General features: G+C 31.8%; 3 protein-coding genes across 9 annotated transcripts in view; all 3 read right to left on the reverse strand.

Annotated features, from left to right (window-relative positions):
• Nucleotides 1–17,792, reverse strand: part of LOC131663813 (sodium-independent sulfate anion transporter-like) — a 24,580-nt gene continuing 6,788 nt past the window's right edge. Inside the window, exons 2-11 of the mRNA XM_058934479.1 lie at nt 16,672–17,111; nt 13,133–13,368; nt 12,402–12,603; nt 3,144–3,364; nt 2,251–2,596; nt 1,767–2,069; nt 1,543–1,688; nt 831–1,001; nt 430–583; nt 1–139 (exon numbers count right to left, since the gene is read on the reverse strand). Of these exons, the coding sequence (XP_058790462.1) occupies nt 102–139; nt 430–583; nt 831–1,001; nt 1,543–1,688; nt 1,767–2,069; nt 2,251–2,596; nt 3,144–3,364; nt 12,402–12,603; nt 13,133–13,368; nt 16,672–16,852 (1,998 nt within the window). The 5' untranslated portion in view covers nt 16,853–17,111 and the 3' untranslated portion in view covers nt 1–101. The remainder of the gene's footprint in view (nt 140–429; nt 584–830; nt 1,002–1,542; nt 1,689–1,766; nt 2,070–2,250; nt 2,597–3,143; nt 3,365–12,401; nt 12,604–13,132; nt 13,369–16,671; nt 17,112–17,792) is intronic.
• Nucleotides 3,656–6,141, reverse strand: LOC131663820 (speckle-type POZ protein-like). 4 transcript variants are annotated; one of them, XM_058934502.1, is made up of 3 exons: nt 5,423–6,141; nt 5,265–5,329; nt 3,656–5,145 (listed from the first exon to the last, which is right to left on the reverse strand). In XM_058934502.1, the coding sequence occupies exon 3, from the start codon at nt 5,108–5,110 to the stop codon at nt 4,121–4,123; it is 990 nt and encodes a 329-aa protein (XP_058790485.1). In that variant the 5' UTR covers nt 5,111–5,145; nt 5,265–5,329; nt 5,423–6,141; the 3' UTR covers nt 3,656–4,120. The 4 variants fall into 4 exon arrangements, with proteins under 4 accessions (XP_058790485.1, XP_058790486.1, XP_058790483.1 ...); XM_058934503.1 differs by having other exon boundaries at nt 5,265–5,345; XM_058934500.1 differs by having other exon boundaries at nt 3,657–5,160.
• LOC131663819 (protein roadkill-like) lies at nt 9,267–11,062 on the reverse strand. 4 transcript variants are annotated; one of them, XM_058934499.1, is made up of 3 exons: nt 10,766–11,062; nt 10,170–10,499; nt 9,267–10,109 (listed from the first exon to the last, which is right to left on the reverse strand). In XM_058934499.1, the coding sequence occupies exons 2-3, from the start codon at nt 10,491–10,493 to the stop codon at nt 9,456–9,458; spliced, it is 978 nt and encodes a 325-aa protein (XP_058790482.1). In that variant the 5' UTR covers nt 10,494–10,499; nt 10,766–11,062; the 3' UTR covers nt 9,267–9,455. The 4 variants fall into 4 exon arrangements, with proteins under 4 accessions (XP_058790482.1, XP_058790479.1, XP_058790480.1 ...); XM_058934496.1 differs by having other exon boundaries at nt 9,267–10,499; XM_058934497.1 differs by having other exon boundaries at nt 9,267–10,499; nt 10,940–11,052.

The following is a 17,792-nucleotide window of genomic DNA, read 5'->3' on the forward strand; positions in this document are numbered from 1 at the left end:
CTCGTGATCGTGTAATATAACATTAAGGAAATCAAGATCACGCATTAAAATATTATTGTTTTAATACTGTATCCATCAGAGTCTTATCTTTTTAGATAGATTTAGTGCTGAGTCACTGTAGTTGAATTGTTATCAAACTCTGTAACAGAAAAATAATAATTTGTGTATCTTTGAAAAATGAATTTTACTGTATTGATAGGTATAAATTTAGTTTTCCAGATTGTATATTTAAGAATCCGTAAAAAACTCCGTGTGTGTGTGTGTGTGTGTGTGTGTGTGTGTGTGTGTGTGTGTGTGTGTGTGTGTGTGTGTGTGTGTGTGTGTGTGTGTACACGACATCACTGAATTCTACATTTTGTACTTCTGCTGAAGACTTATCAATTTTTTTGAAACCCATATGGTATTGTATTAATAATAATTTCTGCCTACCTTTAAGATATTCATTAAGCTCAATTTCATTGTAACAACATTTCAACTCAACCGGTTTAACTCCTTGGAAAATGGTAAAAACGCTTGGTTTTAAGTTGTAAAAGATAAGTGGTTGGCCTCTTCGTGCAAAATCTTCCAGAAGGCTCTTGATACCCTGAAAGTAAAAACATGCTTACATCAATTATTTTGAAAACATGTAACAATACAAGAAAACGTTTCTCATTATAGAATGCATTTCTAAAAATATCCCCGTGAGCGCAATGAATGCAAGTAATTACAAATTCTTAGATAACGAATCGAGTCTCCATAAAAATGCAAAGTGGCATGCAATTAGGACAGTGAGCGCGCGCGAACGAGAATATCCTGTCAGCAGCGAGAGCAAGGCGTTATCGGTAGCAAACCTTGGCAGCGGTAAAGTCAGCCCCTTGGATGTGCGTTGAATCAATAACGACTGCTACGTCGGTTCCTTCCTTCGAGCCGTGCTTGCTGATCATTGATCTTACATACTCCACACTTGGGAAAACGAGACTTCGATCTGGAGTGATAACTAAATAATCCACTCCATCAGAGCTCTGGAACAAGATAATGACAAGTTTTGAAAAAAATAATAGTGAATTTAATTAAATTATAATCGCAATTAAATTCAAAAACTGTTGCTTTGTATGCTTATTAAGTTACTGAAAACATATATTTTTTATATCAGTATTTAAGCAAGAACTGTTGGTATATTTTTATCCAAAAAACTTTTTTCCTTGCATATATTCGTTTTGCGATAAAGTGAAGTTTCATCATTATTCACAGTGCACGTACAGCTTATCGATGCAATAAATTACTCTACTTAACGTACAATACAAAGTATTACTTTATGACGTACGTACAAAGCATTATTCTTTAAAAGGTCGAATTAAAAATCGATAAAAATATTTTTAACGTATATACGTCGAGAGGTGTGTCATGATGAGTTAAATTTGAAAATAGTATGTAATATAGCGATCGTATGTATCATCAAAACAACTTAGTAGAACACTAATTACGCTGGTTTAAAACGCTGTAAATATGAAATACATCCGCAAGAAGCGGTATGATAAATCATTATTATCTAACAAAACTCACTATGGCTTTGCTAACTCGAAGCGAAGGTCTAGCTGATCCGTACAGTAGATACACAAGATTTACTCCAATACCAACTAAGATTCCTACTTCTAATTGAATAAACAAGCAGCTGAGAAATGTTACTACTGCGGGTACCAAGTCGATTTCTGAAAAATAAAATTTCAAATTGATGTACTAACTCAAATAACCGAACAAATTTTACGAAAAATATTATTTATACTGACTTTTAGTACGCCACATGGGTTTCACGACCTGTATCTCGACCATGAAAACGACAGCGGCAATGATAACAGCGGCAAGCGAAGCTTTGGGTATGAAGTAAAGATAGGGCGTAAGAACTTGCAGTGAAACCAAAACCAGGATACCTGTATAGACGCCGCCAAGGGTAGTTCTAACTCCGGATGAGTGGTTGACAGCACCGCGACTCAAACCACCGCTTACCGGAATTGATGAGACAAACGATGAGACTATGTTGCACAGGCCCACTGAAAGCATCTCTTGTGTTGCGTCGATTGGTTTGCCTTCGGCTGAAATTATATATATATATATATATATATATAAAATTCGATACACCGAAATAAGTTATACGGAGTTTCTACACAATTTTCAAACATTTTTCATTAGCAGTCAACTCAGATAACAAATTTGTTTTTTATCAAATTAAAACTCAAATAAGATACAATTAAATCAATGAAAAGATTCACTTACAAAATGCTTTAGCAATAGCAATAGTTTCCAAAATGCTTAACAATGGAACAATAATGCAGCCGGAGCCCATGAGTGAAACGGTGTCGAAGAAGTCGTAGGTCTGATTGCCTATGGTTGCTTCGAAGGGTGGCATTTGAAAAACGGGTAAACCTTGCTCGACATGTCCTGTCAGGACGACCGGCGAACTACCAAGACGATCTTCCAACATCCATGCGGCTACCGCGCAAGTCATTACCACGAGGATGTTGCGCGACGTTGACACTAGCCACAGTAACTTTTCTAAAATCCGACGCCACATCGACGGCATTTTTTCATCCTTGTTTAACACTGGGATGTCCTTAACTTTCTGTTGTGAATTTTAATAATCTTTTTAAAAGTTATTTTTTATGTTTTGACTTTTTTATTTTATGCAAGTAATTGTTGATAACGATTAGAGACATAATATATAATAATATATATGTATAAAGTTACGATTTTAATAAAAATGATATAAAACGCGTAGACAAAATATCTTTTTCAAATGATTTTGATGTAAAGCGAAAGACAACATTATTACACAACAAAGTTTATATTTTGTCCTACATTTGTTTGATTTAAATCGTCCATATTTATTACGTATGCAAAGTTTCTGTATGTTATACATTGACTGATTTTGGTTAAATTCGGAAATGTATATTTTTGCCTTAAACAGACGATATGATTAAATAAAAAACCAAAATTGTATGAAAAACTTCTGTACAAATACAGATAATCGCTGTTACGCGAAAATAATTAGTTTTCATCAACATGATCACCTAATTTGGAGTGATGCCATAATTTTTTTTTAACAGAATGTTTGTAAGCACTCATCAAATTATGTAAAAAAGTATAATCATTGTTTTTTGGATAATTACCCGTAACAGAAGAAGAACAACTATGCAGGCGACTCCGAGTACAGCATCCCATAAACTTGTATTATTGATATTTTCGAAAATCGTCCTCCAAACTTGTAGAAACTTGCCTCCACTTATTTTAAGCCCCAGGATATCTTTTACTTGGCTCGTAGCGATAATAATTGCTGCAGCCGACGTGAAACCGACGGAGACTGGTCCTGATATAAAGTCTATTAGAAACCCTGAAAACGGATACCTCGGATTCATTTAGTGGTGTACAATATTTACAATTAATATCTTTTGGTAATTTTCTATTGAGCATATACGTTAAAAATAATAAAAACTCATTAAAATAACAAATTTTTACTTTACTTGAAAATTGAAATTGAAGAACACGTATTGTTTATAAAAATTATTTATTAGTTGGTTAAAATGTTCAAATATTGAAAGTTAATCTTAACGGCGTGCGGACAATAGTGCACAGTATTATTATATATATAAATTCTTATACACGCAGTAACATAGCATAAGAATTGATACACACTGATTCGTATCATATTGTGCGTAATATAGATTATGTGCACGATAAAACCGTATACAATTGTCCGTAGTCCGCACGCCATTTTAAACAGTAGATACTAAGTAATGCTTTTTGGTCGGCAGCTTGGTCTTGAATAAATAAAAAAATGGAATTGATTTTATCATAAAAATCTTATTTTATTATAAAAATACAAAAGTAGTAAACTGTAAAATTAACATTACACACAGTCAATGACATATATATGTTTCAAAGCTCTTAAAATTATAAAATTTACAATAAAACTTTGATAGATATAATTAAAGTAAAGTTACATTTAATGAGTATTTTCATCAGGTCCGGTTTTGATATGCATTTTTAAAATACAAATCATAAATACTTATATAGACGAATCTTTACTATACTAATAAATTTGTAAATAATTGATATGAAAATATAATGTATAATCTTGGAGCATTTTTTATGAGGTATAAGACTTTGTAGTTTTATCACATATTTCCCGTAAATCTTTAAGATTATACTTATTAGCAGCCGCTGAATAATCCTTTAGATATTTGATCAACTTCTTAATTCTACCAGTGTACATATATCGAAGTAGTTCTTCCATAACTTCTGGTTCAAAATCATCTATGTAAACTTTTGAACTGTTATTATCTTTGAATATTTGTGCAAAAGTGGGACTTCGAGCTGTCAGAATTGTCTTATGAACTGGAATCTCTTCTCCTTTTACTACTAAAACAGCATCAGTATATTTTTTTGTTTTCCATATATCTTTTAAGTCATCTACCAGCTTATTTTTAGATTTCTTAAATTGTATATAAATTCTAAAAGATAATTTAAGATTATCGTCTGGTATCATTCGATAATACCAATAGACGTTATCTCTTATATGGCTCTTGCGTAGAAAACCTAAAAATTCCATACCATCTTTTTTTGGAAAATTCTTTGTAGTTGCAAGTTTATATGAATACCCCTTCAATTCCGTAATATAAGCTCTAAATTCCATTTTTGCTTGAGATTCATCATGAGTTATAACACAAACATATACACCATAATAAACTTCTTTCTTTTGTTTAAATCTTTCAATTCTGAAAAACCATTGAAATTCGTTTGAAACTCCGGCTGAATAAATTTTTGAATTTATAAATCCTTCTTTATTTAGTGAACATGTGCTGAAATCTTGAACCCTCCAGTCACAGTAACGAATTTTGAGCGATATTTCTTGAGTATGAGAAATATCAGTGCGATATTGGTCATCTTCATCATCAGATTTGTCAAAATGTTCAAATTGATTAAATTCAACAAAAGATCTACTTGGTGATGGTGATCTACTTAAAGAAGCTGACTCGCTGGAAGAACTGTCACTATCAGAGGAAGAATTCGGTGACAATTTGATGCTTCTATCAATGTATTTTGCTTTTGATATTGGTGGTGTTGCACATTTGATCATACCATCATCATCCAAACTTGCATAACTATCTGAATCTGACATTATACAATCTAATATGAATAAAAAAAAGTAAGTTTTGTATCGATAAAATCTGTCTATTTTTTAAACATTCAAGACAATAAATTAAATATTTTATAAAATTTTTTTTTCATACCTTACAACAATAACAGCAGTGACAATTATATTATCCTCTCGATAGTTATAAATTTTATGCTGCAACTAAACGTAAATAATCCTTGTAAAAATAAATAAGAGATAACAAAATCATGTTTATTTTATCATAAATACTCTTACTATTTAAATAATACTTACTCATTTATAATTAGTATTACTTCCAATAATCTGTATACCAATATATATAATTGAATAATAAATAAAACGATCAGATCAGAATCAACCTAAGTCAATTCACGCATTCGCCATTGTTGAAAAAGTAAGAGTAGCGAGGAGTAGGGGTTGTTGTCTTCGTAGCTACGGTAGATGGCTTAAGTATATATGTTACCGTTTGTCTTGTTTTAATAAATAATAATAGAATTTGATAAAAACTAAAGTTATCAAAGTTAAGTGTGTTTTAAACTTTTACAATTTTTTTGACATATGTTATATAAAAGAAATAAATGAGAAATTTGACGATGAAAATGCTATGTTTAACACGGGCTCCTATGGGAGAATGATCTTGAAATCGACAATAGAAACTGCGAATAAAACACATTAGCAAATTTTCGAGAATTTTCATATAAAAATCCCATCGTTTGAGCACGTTATAACTTATACCGCTAATTACTTAAAAATTAATTTAAAATTGCTAGTTGAGTTTATGTTACAAATTGTGTATTTTTTCATACAGCATGCTCTATTATTTATTTTCTAACTATGAAAATATGCAACCTTGAGTTTATTTGTAAACATGTTTGTTTTACGTGTTTTCCGACTAATATAATTTGATTTTGTATCAAAAATGTAGTCAACTAACTTAGACCCCGGTCCCATAGCTACGTATGAATGCGGACGGATACGGACGCGAATCGCAACTCTAGTAACATCACTAAAAATATCTAGTTCGATTATTTAGTACCAACACTACTGGTAGTGAGCAAAAGTAACGTTGTTTAAAACTGTAGCGCCGAACGTACCACATTTAATGTTCAAATGTCAGGTCTACAATTTACTTTTCAAATTCTCATGAATATTGCTTATTGATGAGTATGCTAATGTAAAAAAAGCTTTTGGGATGATTAATACATATCATTTATATATTTTTTCTTCTTCTCATATATTCAAGTACTTCCATAAAATTAAGACCTAATTCCACTAATTGTAGTTGAAAGTCTATCAATTCTCTATCATTTGCCATCTTATAGACTGCAATAATGTAAAGGTTAGATAAGCGTTCATTAAATGTGGTACGTTCGGCGCTACAGTTTTAAACAACAGTTACTTTTGCTCACTACCGGTAGTGTTGGTACTAAATAATCGAACTAGATATTTTTAGTGATGTTACTAGAGTTGCGATTCGCGTCCGTATCCGTCCGTATTCGTCCGCATCCATATGTTACCTATGTGACCGGGACCTAAAAAAAGTTTTGTAGTTCGTTCGAAAATAGTTGTTGGTAAATCTCATATTTCATATTTCGCTGGTTTTTTTTCAAACGATTGAAAATAATATTTTTTACACTAAAAAAACTGGATCACATTTTTGCATTTTTTTCAACAAACACTTTTTAACTTTTAAAGAAGTCAAAAAATAAAGGAATTTAACTTTTTTTTTTACGCTTCGTTTTAAAATGTCTAGGGACGTAGTAAATCACAAAAAAACTAAAACTAAGCGTAAAAAAAAATTAAATTCCTTTATTTTTTTAATGCGCTAAAAAACCGAAAAAAAATTTTTTCTCTATTTCTTTATTTTGACTTTATTTTCGTATTCTTGGGCACAAAATAAAACTTTTTTCTCCTTGGCATTTTTTTCCAAAACGTATGTAAGTCGAAGTAATTGAGGATTGAAAAAAAGGTTATTTTTTTACAAAAAACGCCGTAACTCGGTTAAAAAACATCAGATAGAACCCCGCGGGGGCTAATTTTAAAGGGAAAGACATTACCCTCCGAACCCCTCCGGTCGATTTGCCCTCCACCACCTGGTTCTTAATTGGCATTGATTTAAGTCGAGGTTAAAAATTGAAATTTTTTTAATCAGTTTTTTTACTGTAAAAAACACATATTTTCATTTTTAAGTCTCTGCACGTCTTAAATGGAAGCTTTTGCAATTACCTTTAAAATGCCCTGCGGTTTTTTGTGATACGATGATTTCCGACCGAGATACAAAACTTTCAAGTTTGCCTAATTTTGAGGTAAGCATGTCAAAAGTGATTGACGGGCAGTGTACGTTGTGCGGATATGATTTCGCGACTTTAAGTAAAATTTAAAACAAAGATTTGTTTACACTTCTGCATAATAGTGTTAAATTTATTATAATCGAAATTATAGTCATTTCAGTCTGATAGTTTCTAGTGTACTGTCAACATGGCAAAACGAACGTCTCTTCAAATCCGAAAAGTTATTATTAATTTATATGAAGAAGGAAAATGTTCACGTGAAATTGCTTCAACTTTTGAAATAAGTAAATGAACTGTTTATTATATTATTAAAAAGTGAAGGGAAACAAACACTTTAGAAAATAAACCAGTATCAGGAAGACTGCGAAAAACAACTAAGCGTGTTGATAAGTTAATTAATAAGAAAACAACCATAGATGTGAAGAAAAATGCTAAATGTATATCACGTGAACTGTGCGAAGAAAACTTAGATGGTATAAGTCGCAACATTGTTTCTCGCAGACTAAATGAAGCTGGATTATTTGGGCGTGTTGGCATGAATAAAAAAGCAAGAGTAGAATTTGCTCAGATTCATAAAGACTGGACATACGAGATTGGAAAACAATTAATTTCTCAGATGAAACTAAAATAAATTTATTTGGGAATGACGAAAGGAGGTATGTTCGACGACCAAAGAATACCAGATTCGATTCTCGGTATCGAATACCGACAGTAAAACATGGTGGAGGCAATATTATGCTCTGAGGAAATTTTTCGTCGAAAGGAGTTGGTCCGATTGTAAAAATTGATAATACTATAGACTCGGCAACTTTTAAGATCTTGGCAGATAATATGCTTCCCTATGTACGTCGAAATATGCCATGAGGATGGTTTTTCCAACACTTGTGGGAGGTATTAAAAGTAAAAGTAGGTGCAGAAAATTGTTCAAATAAAAGCATGCTATGGGAAAGAGTACAAAGTAAATAGCAGAAAATCGAACGAGAAACAATTGAAAAACTAGTTGAATCAATGCTTCAGCGATGTGCGGCAATGATAAAATTGAAAGGTATCTTAACAAAATATTAAAATACGTTCTAACTTTTATTTGATATAAAGTGATTTTCTGTTCATTTCCTGTGTTTTATGATTCATATCACTGTCAACATTTTTAATTAATATACGTGTTTTAATTATTATTACTAGTAGATTTTAAAGTTAAACATATAGATGTATAGATTAGATGTATAATTGTTGCATGTTGCATCAACAATACTTAAGATTGGAAGTAGGGTGGTAGTGAACAATATGAGCAGGGAAAATCTCACATATACAATCGCGCATATTTATGAAACGATTCAACCAATTTTAAAGGTGGTAGATTAAAAAAGGATGTATAAGCTTCTGAAATTTGATTATTGACTTGATTGAAGTGTAATTGCAAGTAATTGTAAAGAAAAAATTGATCTTGTAATGATTAATGTTTTGGTAATTAAACCAACGTTTCTATTAAAAAATTAGCAGTTATAGTTATAATTATCTTATTGAATTATTGTTAAATGAAATAAATTACGTTTTATAACATCTTAAAAAAGTTTTTGTATAAGTGTGTAATATCTAATAAATTTAAAAAAATGAATGCTACATTCAATTTGAAATATAATAACTAAAGTCAATGTTTGCTTTATTTTTTAGGAATATGGTATAGAAAATAAATAGATAAATTTTTATAGAAAAATCAATATTTATGAATATTTAACTTAAACTCACTATATTCTACAATTATAATAAGAAAATATTGAAAAAGTTTTAATACATTGTATAAATATAACAATAGAATAAAAGCAGAAACAATGAACGTAATAATTGAAATATGAATAGTATAAATAGTTTTCCTAATAAACATAAGTGATTATTTGGTCATGAGAAGAAAAGTTAAAATTGAAAAATGAATAGGTCATAAAATATTTGGAAGAATAGTTTACATATTGAAATAAGTAATTTTAAGTTACTACTACTTTTTAATGAAGGTAAAAACTTTATTTCAACTGAGAATTAAGCTTTTTTGCTGCCTGAAATTTTTTGCACATGATTTGCAAGTCCTTGATTTTGTACCTATCAGCAACTATTGAAAGTTTGCCTGTCAGTGACATTAATTTTGGGATCTTATTAGTGTAAATAAATATTAGCAACTGCTTCAACATATCTGGTTCAATATCATCAATCTTCAATTTGTTAATATGTTCGTTCTCTAACAGTTTTGCAAAAGTGGGACTTCTATCTATAAGAATTTTTCTATTTGCTTTGAACTTATTTCCTTTCACAGTAAGAGTAATATCTTTTTCTTTTTCTTGGCTAAATATCTTTTCTAAATCAGTGTAAATTTGACAATTTTTATAAGTTACTTCAATTTTGAAACGAAAGTTCAAAGATCCTTCTCCCATGTAAGAACATTGATAATAGTCATCATCGATATAACGAGCTTTATTAATGGACCCCAAAAATCTGTATCCAGTTTTAGTGGGAAACTTTGCATCTTTTGATTTATTAAGATAAACTGTCTCATTCTTATGGTTAACAACATAACTTTTGAAGTTAACTGTTGCTTCAGATCTTATGTTACTCAGTATGTTAACATAAATACCCCAATGGGTATCTCCCTCACCAACCATTTTTTCCATGATAAAGAAAAACTGAAATTGATTGAAATTACCAGCTGAGTATATCTTTGATACTAATAAAAAATTATTTACATCATGAACACTTGGATCAACAAAACCATCAATTGACCAATCACAGTAGATTTTGATAAATGATCTTCTATCAGTAAAATTGCAGTTGTAATAACTACAATACCCATTATTCTCTTCATCACTGTCATCTTCACTATCGCAATATTTCATTTCTATCTTTTTGTGCTTAGGAGATGGAGATTTTGCTTGTCTCCTTTCTTTTCTTTTTCGCTTTCTGCATTCTTTTTCAGACTCATCAGAACAATCGCTGTCTTGACCACTGTCAAACTCAACATCCCAAATATCTCTTTCAGAATCAGAATCACTTGATGATCCATTGCCCATTTTGTGCTGTTAAAAAAAAGGATATATTCCAAATCAGAATTTTCAACTTCATATTCTTAATAAAATAATAATTAAACCAACATTATTATATTTTCCAATTAATAAAATTTTTTTATAAATCATAGACGAATAAAATCATTTTACAACTTTTGTCAAATAATTAACTCAAAACTATGTTCAATTCGATACAACTGAATCCTTTTGAAAATATTTACTACACGATATAATGTGTAATTAGAATCGATTTTAAATAGCTATCTTAAAAATCTTACCTTCCAGCCCTAACAAAACAACAATAACGAATAAGAAACTAGACTCAAAATATGAAGACGGAAAGCTACAGCGTCCGACCCAACGACTCCTTTGTTTACGGTAAGTTGAAAACGTCTTTCCACTGCTACGCAACTTTATAAAATCACTTTATAAATACTTTTTTATTCACTCACTTACTACGGAAATGGACAAAGCGTGAACTGAAATTGATTTTGGCTTTTTTTGTCGATACGTTTAGCATCAAGAAACACCTACGGATCGAGGGTCACTCGCAATGTGATAGCGACTGTCGAATGATCGAGGCAGACAGAAACACGCACAAACTATCGTCTGCTATATTTTCGTATCATTTACAGCCACGACAAAGGCAGTAAAATGATAGTTCTTATAGTATCTATTCCAAGTATGTGTTTATAAATTCTACATTATTTCTCGAAATTATTGCAAATCAAGTTGCAATGGAAATGAAATATTAACGAAAATCGATCTAAAGTTTAGGAAAACCGCTCGTTTCCGAATACCATGCAATGAAATTTTTAACAATAATTAATATTCTCGAATTTGATACTTAACGATAATTTGACGAAGTACATAAAAATTCATTGTTTACGAACGTACGCGTTAAAAGTTTTATTGGGGTAAATATTCTGGGGGTAAAAACATTCGCCGATATCAAGTTATACCGTACCATAACAGAAGTTGATACACATATATTCCTAGAAAATACATTTCTTCGATTTTTATTTAAATTAATTTTCGTCGACTTTAAAAAGGAGAGAGGTATTGTATTAACTATGCCCGCGAATTTTTCCAGATTGACTGAATTGTTTTTAATGGGAGATAGTTTTATTTGAAAGCGTGTGCTTTCGAGATCGTCTCATTCAACATCAACTTGACTAAACCGTAATTTAAAAATTAATTACTTAGTCTGCGGAAAATATGCAAATTGATGATCTTTTCAATTTAATAAAGAAATAATGGGATCAAATTTTTATTTTTTGCCGACTTCAAGAAGATTCTGTATTTAACTTGTTGTTTTTTAATGCATATTTGTACATATTTCTGGAACAGTTCAGCCGATTTCAGTCGAAGTTGAGCTTATTTGTAAGTATATCTCCCTGGGATGATCTGTTTCATTACCGACTTTATTGAAGCGTACCTTTGCAATTAACTGCAAAAGTTTTGAATTTCATCTTTTTTCAAAAACAAAATAAAAACACTTACGATACAAAATTAAGTGATATCTAATCTTCAGAATAAGAATTACAAGTAGAAAAGAAACTTAATTGCAGCCTTGAATAATGATAATTTAAAAAACATTGAATACCCGAGGCTAAAATTATAATGCAAACCTATATACATAATGAATCTTAATCTCGTTATAAAATATGCAGTCGTAAATTTTATTTATACTGTAACGTCGTGCACTTGAAAAGCATTGATCATATGTTTTAATATCAAATTAATTATTGTGAAAATAATTAAAAATATTTCTTAAAAGTATAATTTTACATAGTGTCTTGAAGTGACTTTCAATATGTGAATAATTAATTGTAGTGTTTAATATTTAAATAATCAATTTCAGTATTGTCTATTAATTAAATAAATATTTATAATACTTATAAGAAAACTTACCTAACTGTAAAATACCCATAAGTAACGAAACAAGGCCGGAGACGAAAGCAAGTGTCACCGCATAGATGGGTGGCAAATTCGCTTTGTCCAACGCTTCATGAGTCATAATAGAAGCGATTGCTGTAGGCCCCACCGGAACATCTTTGCAGGAACCAAATATTGTGTAGATAAAGCACGACATGAACGAAGAGTAGAGGCCATACTGAATACAAAAATGAAAAAAAGACATAAGCTTTTATGATTACTTTTAAGAAGCTGTAGGATAATGTTAAAAAATGTTTTTACAAAACAAATCAACTACAAGCTGGAATTCTAACGAAAACTCTTCGATTCTTTTATTTTACTCACAGAAAAGTTATTATTTTAAGTATATAGTAAATATAAGAACTTTTATTTTTTTAATTTTTTCACGTTTAATTACGAGGGTCAATTTTTTTATTGGACACTTGTAGAGTAAGTGATAAAACTTATCCGTTTTTCAGGTCACTTTTGCAGCTTCTTAGTTAAAAAATAAAATCAATCTCTTACATTCACTACATACACATTTTAAGAATAAACGTTATAATTTAACAAATCTTCTTAATTTTTTTATGTAATAAAATATTAGAATGGAATAATCTGGTCTATAAGAGCAGCATTGATTCTTTACCAATTTTTTTTTATGATTTCCAACCTTTACCATTGAAAAGTTACTTTTGCATTTAATGAATCCAATAATATAAATTATTTACTTGTAGTGGCAAACCAGCGACATTAGCATAAGCAATCGCTTGGGGTATGACAGTAAGTCCAACAGTGATACCAGCAACAAGGTCGCTGACGATGTACTCCTTGCGGTAGTTTGGCAGCCACTCGATTATTGGTATTCTCTTGTAAAGCAATTTCCTTCTGAATAAACTCTTCATCCGCTTATCCATCCAACTGCCACACGACATGCTCCCTACTTCTTTTTCTGTAGTGCTGGCAACTTCAAAAACCAGTTTGTACATATTTTAGTGCGACTCGCTATATCATCAATGTACTTGGGATTTTTGCTATTGTAATAGATTTTTTATGGGATAATGGAAAAAACTTTCCATTATCATGTAGCAATATCATCGCTTTATGAGTGATGTTAAATTAAGGAAATGAGGGATAATCCGCGATTGTCTGACGAATGTTTCTGGATTGGTCTGATTTGGCTTAACTATATGTTTGACGCTTTATTCCTTTTGTATTTTGGCAGACATTGTAAGTATCAACTTGATCGTTTATACAATGATTCTTATAAGCTTTCGAATTATTTTCTATAAATAGCCTGTAAGTTTTTACCATTTAATTCAAATACAATCGTTAATGCATATCTGCGAATTACTATTGACTGGACTTCTTTCATTGTTATTCGGGTAAAAAAAATTCGGTAGAAAAAAATGTGCATTTAATATCTATTCTTCAAAAAGTCAATTGTTTCAGAGTGATAAAACCAACATGTAAATAATAGCCAGCAAAAGAGTATTTTGCATTGTTTATACGCTAAAGAGAGAAAGAAGTTTCGTTCTTTTTTTCTAAAAATGTTTTTAACACTGGCCTCATTACAATGACCTTTACAGGCAAACCTGCAATGTATGAGCTCAATCTAAGCTATACTACATTTATTTTTAACGCCTTGTTAATATTTATTCGTAGTCACTAAATTAACGGCTTTAGTAATATTTTACGATGAAAACTCTTCATAAGGCACGTCAAAAAGAGGATCAAATGAAAAGAAATAACTGTCTATTTACTAAAATAACTTTTTAATAACTATTGATTGTTTGAAAATTTTCGTAAAATTACTGCGTTTGTGGCTGTCCAATAATAATTTACTTCCGAAAAAAGTGTTATATTTTTCATTATTTACGGACTCACCGACGTCCTTCAAAACAATATGCAGAGCTTTAGCTCATTCCCTGACAAGCATGCCATGTTTAATTTTATGTAATCACTAATTTAAAAAAAAATGCTTCAAAATAAGTATTCTTACTCATCAGTAATTGTTCGAAAGGAAATATCGGCTCGTTTTTTTTTGTTTGTTACATAGCAACTACAAACAAAAGAAAATTACGTGGCCGAGTGATCGTTGACGATTGATAGCGAGTGCGCCGCGCGGAAGGTAAGCATCCGAGACGTCCGTGTCAAGTATAAGTGAATCTGGTCTAGGAATAGGAAAAAGCAACGAATAGTTTTGCATGGTCGCGTTATTTGCGATGGAAAAAAACGCGCGTGACGAACTTTATGCAACAGTGCGATAAATTTCGATGGATTATCGGGTGCATTGAGTAATCGCGCATTCGAGAACATGCTATGCACCTGGCAACAAAGGGGAGAGAAAGATAAAACAAACGAGCCTCGAGCCAATTGAAAAATGTTGATTCCCAGTCGCTCGATCATTAGTTACCAGCGCCACGTGCGACGTGCAACGTATGGACAATTTTCGAACAGATTTCGCATGTCGATATTTACGAGTTTCCGGTATAATGAATAAAGTTATATCTTTGTAATGAAACCGTAACGACTATTCGCCTCGAGTTACTGTAATATTTTTTTAGATCACTTGAACTGTTGAATCATACCATTTATTGGGATATTATTGAAAAGTATTGTTATAATGTTTTAATAATTATACAGTTAAGAAGAGATTATTCAGTTTAATTAACCAGAGCGGTAAATTCAGTCGTAGATAATATTAAGAATTTCGTCTGAATGAATTTTGAAATTTTTAATTTTCGAATTTATTACTTTGGTATCATTAAACTTTTGTTTCTATAAATTTTTCAGTCAGTATATATTTAAGAATTTGTCAACTGCGTATCCATTTTTTCAATCAGTATAAAAAGCTATATTAGTGTACAAATAAATTTATAAGAAATCATTCCGTAGAAAAATATCAATCGCCAATCAATTTCTCATGCAAAAGACTATTGCGAAATTCGCGCAAACAAATGGGTTTATATGGAAAAGACAAGAAAAGCGAAACAGTCACACGTACTTATAGTGCATAGGCGATTCAGAAGCTTGAATGCCGTTGCGGTTTAATGGACTCTTGAGCATCGAGTTTATTTTCGCGTTCAATATGTCAATCATTAATCCTTTTTTTCATTTCTTTCTCACCTATTCTCGCGCTTCGTTAGATATTTCAATCCCTAATCGACGAATACGGACATTCGATGTACCTTACGTTCCCAATTACTAATGCCAATGCGTCGCGTACATCACGCAGACGATTTACTCGTGTACAATCCTCGTTGTTATTTCCTTATCGAGTGGAATGACCGCGATTCGCTTAATTCAATTTCCATGTTTATAGCTTTCGCCGATTAGTTTTTGTCATTCTCACAATCGTGTAATTGTAGCGGTTTGTATTCCTCTAGAATAATACAAATTTATAGATTTATTACATAAATTTTCTCGGAATATAATAAAATTTAGTTTTGCTTTTACGTACACATGTATTTGCATTAACGGAGTAACTAATCAGTAATTTATACGTTTCATAGGAACAATCGAGTTAATTTAATTATAACAAAAAATTACTCAAATGGTTCAGACAATTCAAATATTCGGACCTTTGTTCATTCTAATTTCAAATCGGTCTTTAAACGCAAAAATAATAGTATTATTGACATTTTCATGTAAAACTAATATCAGATCATAGAAGAGCACGCTAAAGAAACCCTATATGGGATTTCGAAAGAAATGACCATCTTTTTTAATCGAAATTGTATGCCAAAAATCGCGCGCACAAAAAACTAATTTAGCATGTTTTTTTGGATTAAACGTGACTGTAGGTAATTTAACAAAAAAAAATGCGTTGACGTGAAATTTAATTCTTAGAAGATGACAATTTAATTTACTATTAACTCAGTTGAGAAAGAATATTCTAAATGAAGAGTATTGTAAATGTAAAGAATATTGTAAATGAAGATAATTTTTTTTAATGACTTTTTTCCTCAATAAGTCGTTGAGAAAGCGCTCAAAGAAAGTATACAATGTTTTTACCTCACAACATTTTAGTTATAATTGTAGATGTTTTATCTAATGACTGACAGATTGAGGTAGCCGTGCGAGTAATCCTCATAAATATTCATTATATTCAATTTCTCAAATCACTGATTTTATGATCGGGACTATACAGTTTCAGAAACAAACATGTTGCAGTCAGACGTGGAATGAAGATTTATTCGAGATTCGATATCCGATCGTATAATCTATTTGTTTGGACTTTTTGTATCATGAGAATTGAGCAACTTACCGGTATCGTTGCTTTGAGTGACGTTCGTAAGTCGGCCGTTAAGCTCGGTGGGCACGCTACCATTGTTATTGGTGCCTCGAAATCGTCCGAGCTCATCGTTGCACGCTACGTTGTAGCTTGTAAGTTTGATGTCTCGTTGTGACTCTACGTCGTATTCGTCTTTCACGTCGTAGCGTGACATTTTTCTTTCTCTCTCTCTCTCTCTCTCTCTCTCGCTCGCTCTCTTTCTCTTGTCAGCGCTCGTGGTCCATTGATCTTGTTTACTTCCGTAAAAATACGTATAGCAGACAGGTAAGACGAGTTTCCGTCCCCTGTTTTCTTGCCTTCTTTGTTTAGCTCTTAATGGAGGGCGGTAAAGAGATGCACGAGGGGAGCCTCGAACGAAGTCTTCGAAAGTGCGGCCTTCAGCTGGTCGGCATTGTCCGACGACGGGGTGAGTTCTGTAATTTAACAATGGGTCACATGTTATGAGCTATTGCGTCTTAAACTCACGCGAACTTTTCTTCTCCTTTACGCGCGCGTGCATGCGTCGACAATGGTGTTTAGTTCACGAGCGAGGTTGGCGTTAAAACCTACTCCGTTCGAGTGTTGCGACTTCTTTGTTTTTCCTACTCTGAACTTTTTGTACGCGCACGTGCGACAGGTGAATAGGAAAGAAGGCTATTTGCAGAATTCACGTTTATTTCTTCATCGAGTGGTCGATTATGTTATTCCGTTAGTAGAGATATAAAAGCTTTTATAGGAAAATGTTATGGATTGCTCTCTTTCGTAAGCAATCTTTTTGTCTGCTTGTAATTTGGAAACAAAAAATCTGTAATAGTTTGAATGTAAAATTGTTTTTGTAAAAAGTTCAAGTTACTTCATTGCGAAACGAATTTGCAGTAAAATCGTAAATCTCGACAAGCTGTGTGTGTGTGAGAGAGAGAGAAAGGTCTATGTATATAGCTCGAAGACGAACTGGTTATGCCATAACTGTAGCCAACTGACAGAGAAAAAAGAGAACAAATGCCGGCTTTGGAGAGAGAGAGAGAGAGAGAGAGAGAAAGAGAGAGTGTGTGAGAGAGCAGAGCGGGCGAAAAAATGCACATTAAAGGCGGAGGGGGAAATAGCTGCGCAGCAAG

The sequence above is a fragment of the Phymastichus coffea genome, unplaced genomic scaffold (assembly GCF_024137745.1).
Source record: "Phymastichus coffea isolate CEN01 unplaced genomic scaffold, Cenicafe_Pcof_1.1 PCOF00038, whole genome shotgun sequence".
NCBI classification, from domain to species: domain Eukaryota; kingdom Metazoa; phylum Arthropoda; class Insecta; order Hymenoptera; family Eulophidae; genus Phymastichus; species Phymastichus coffea.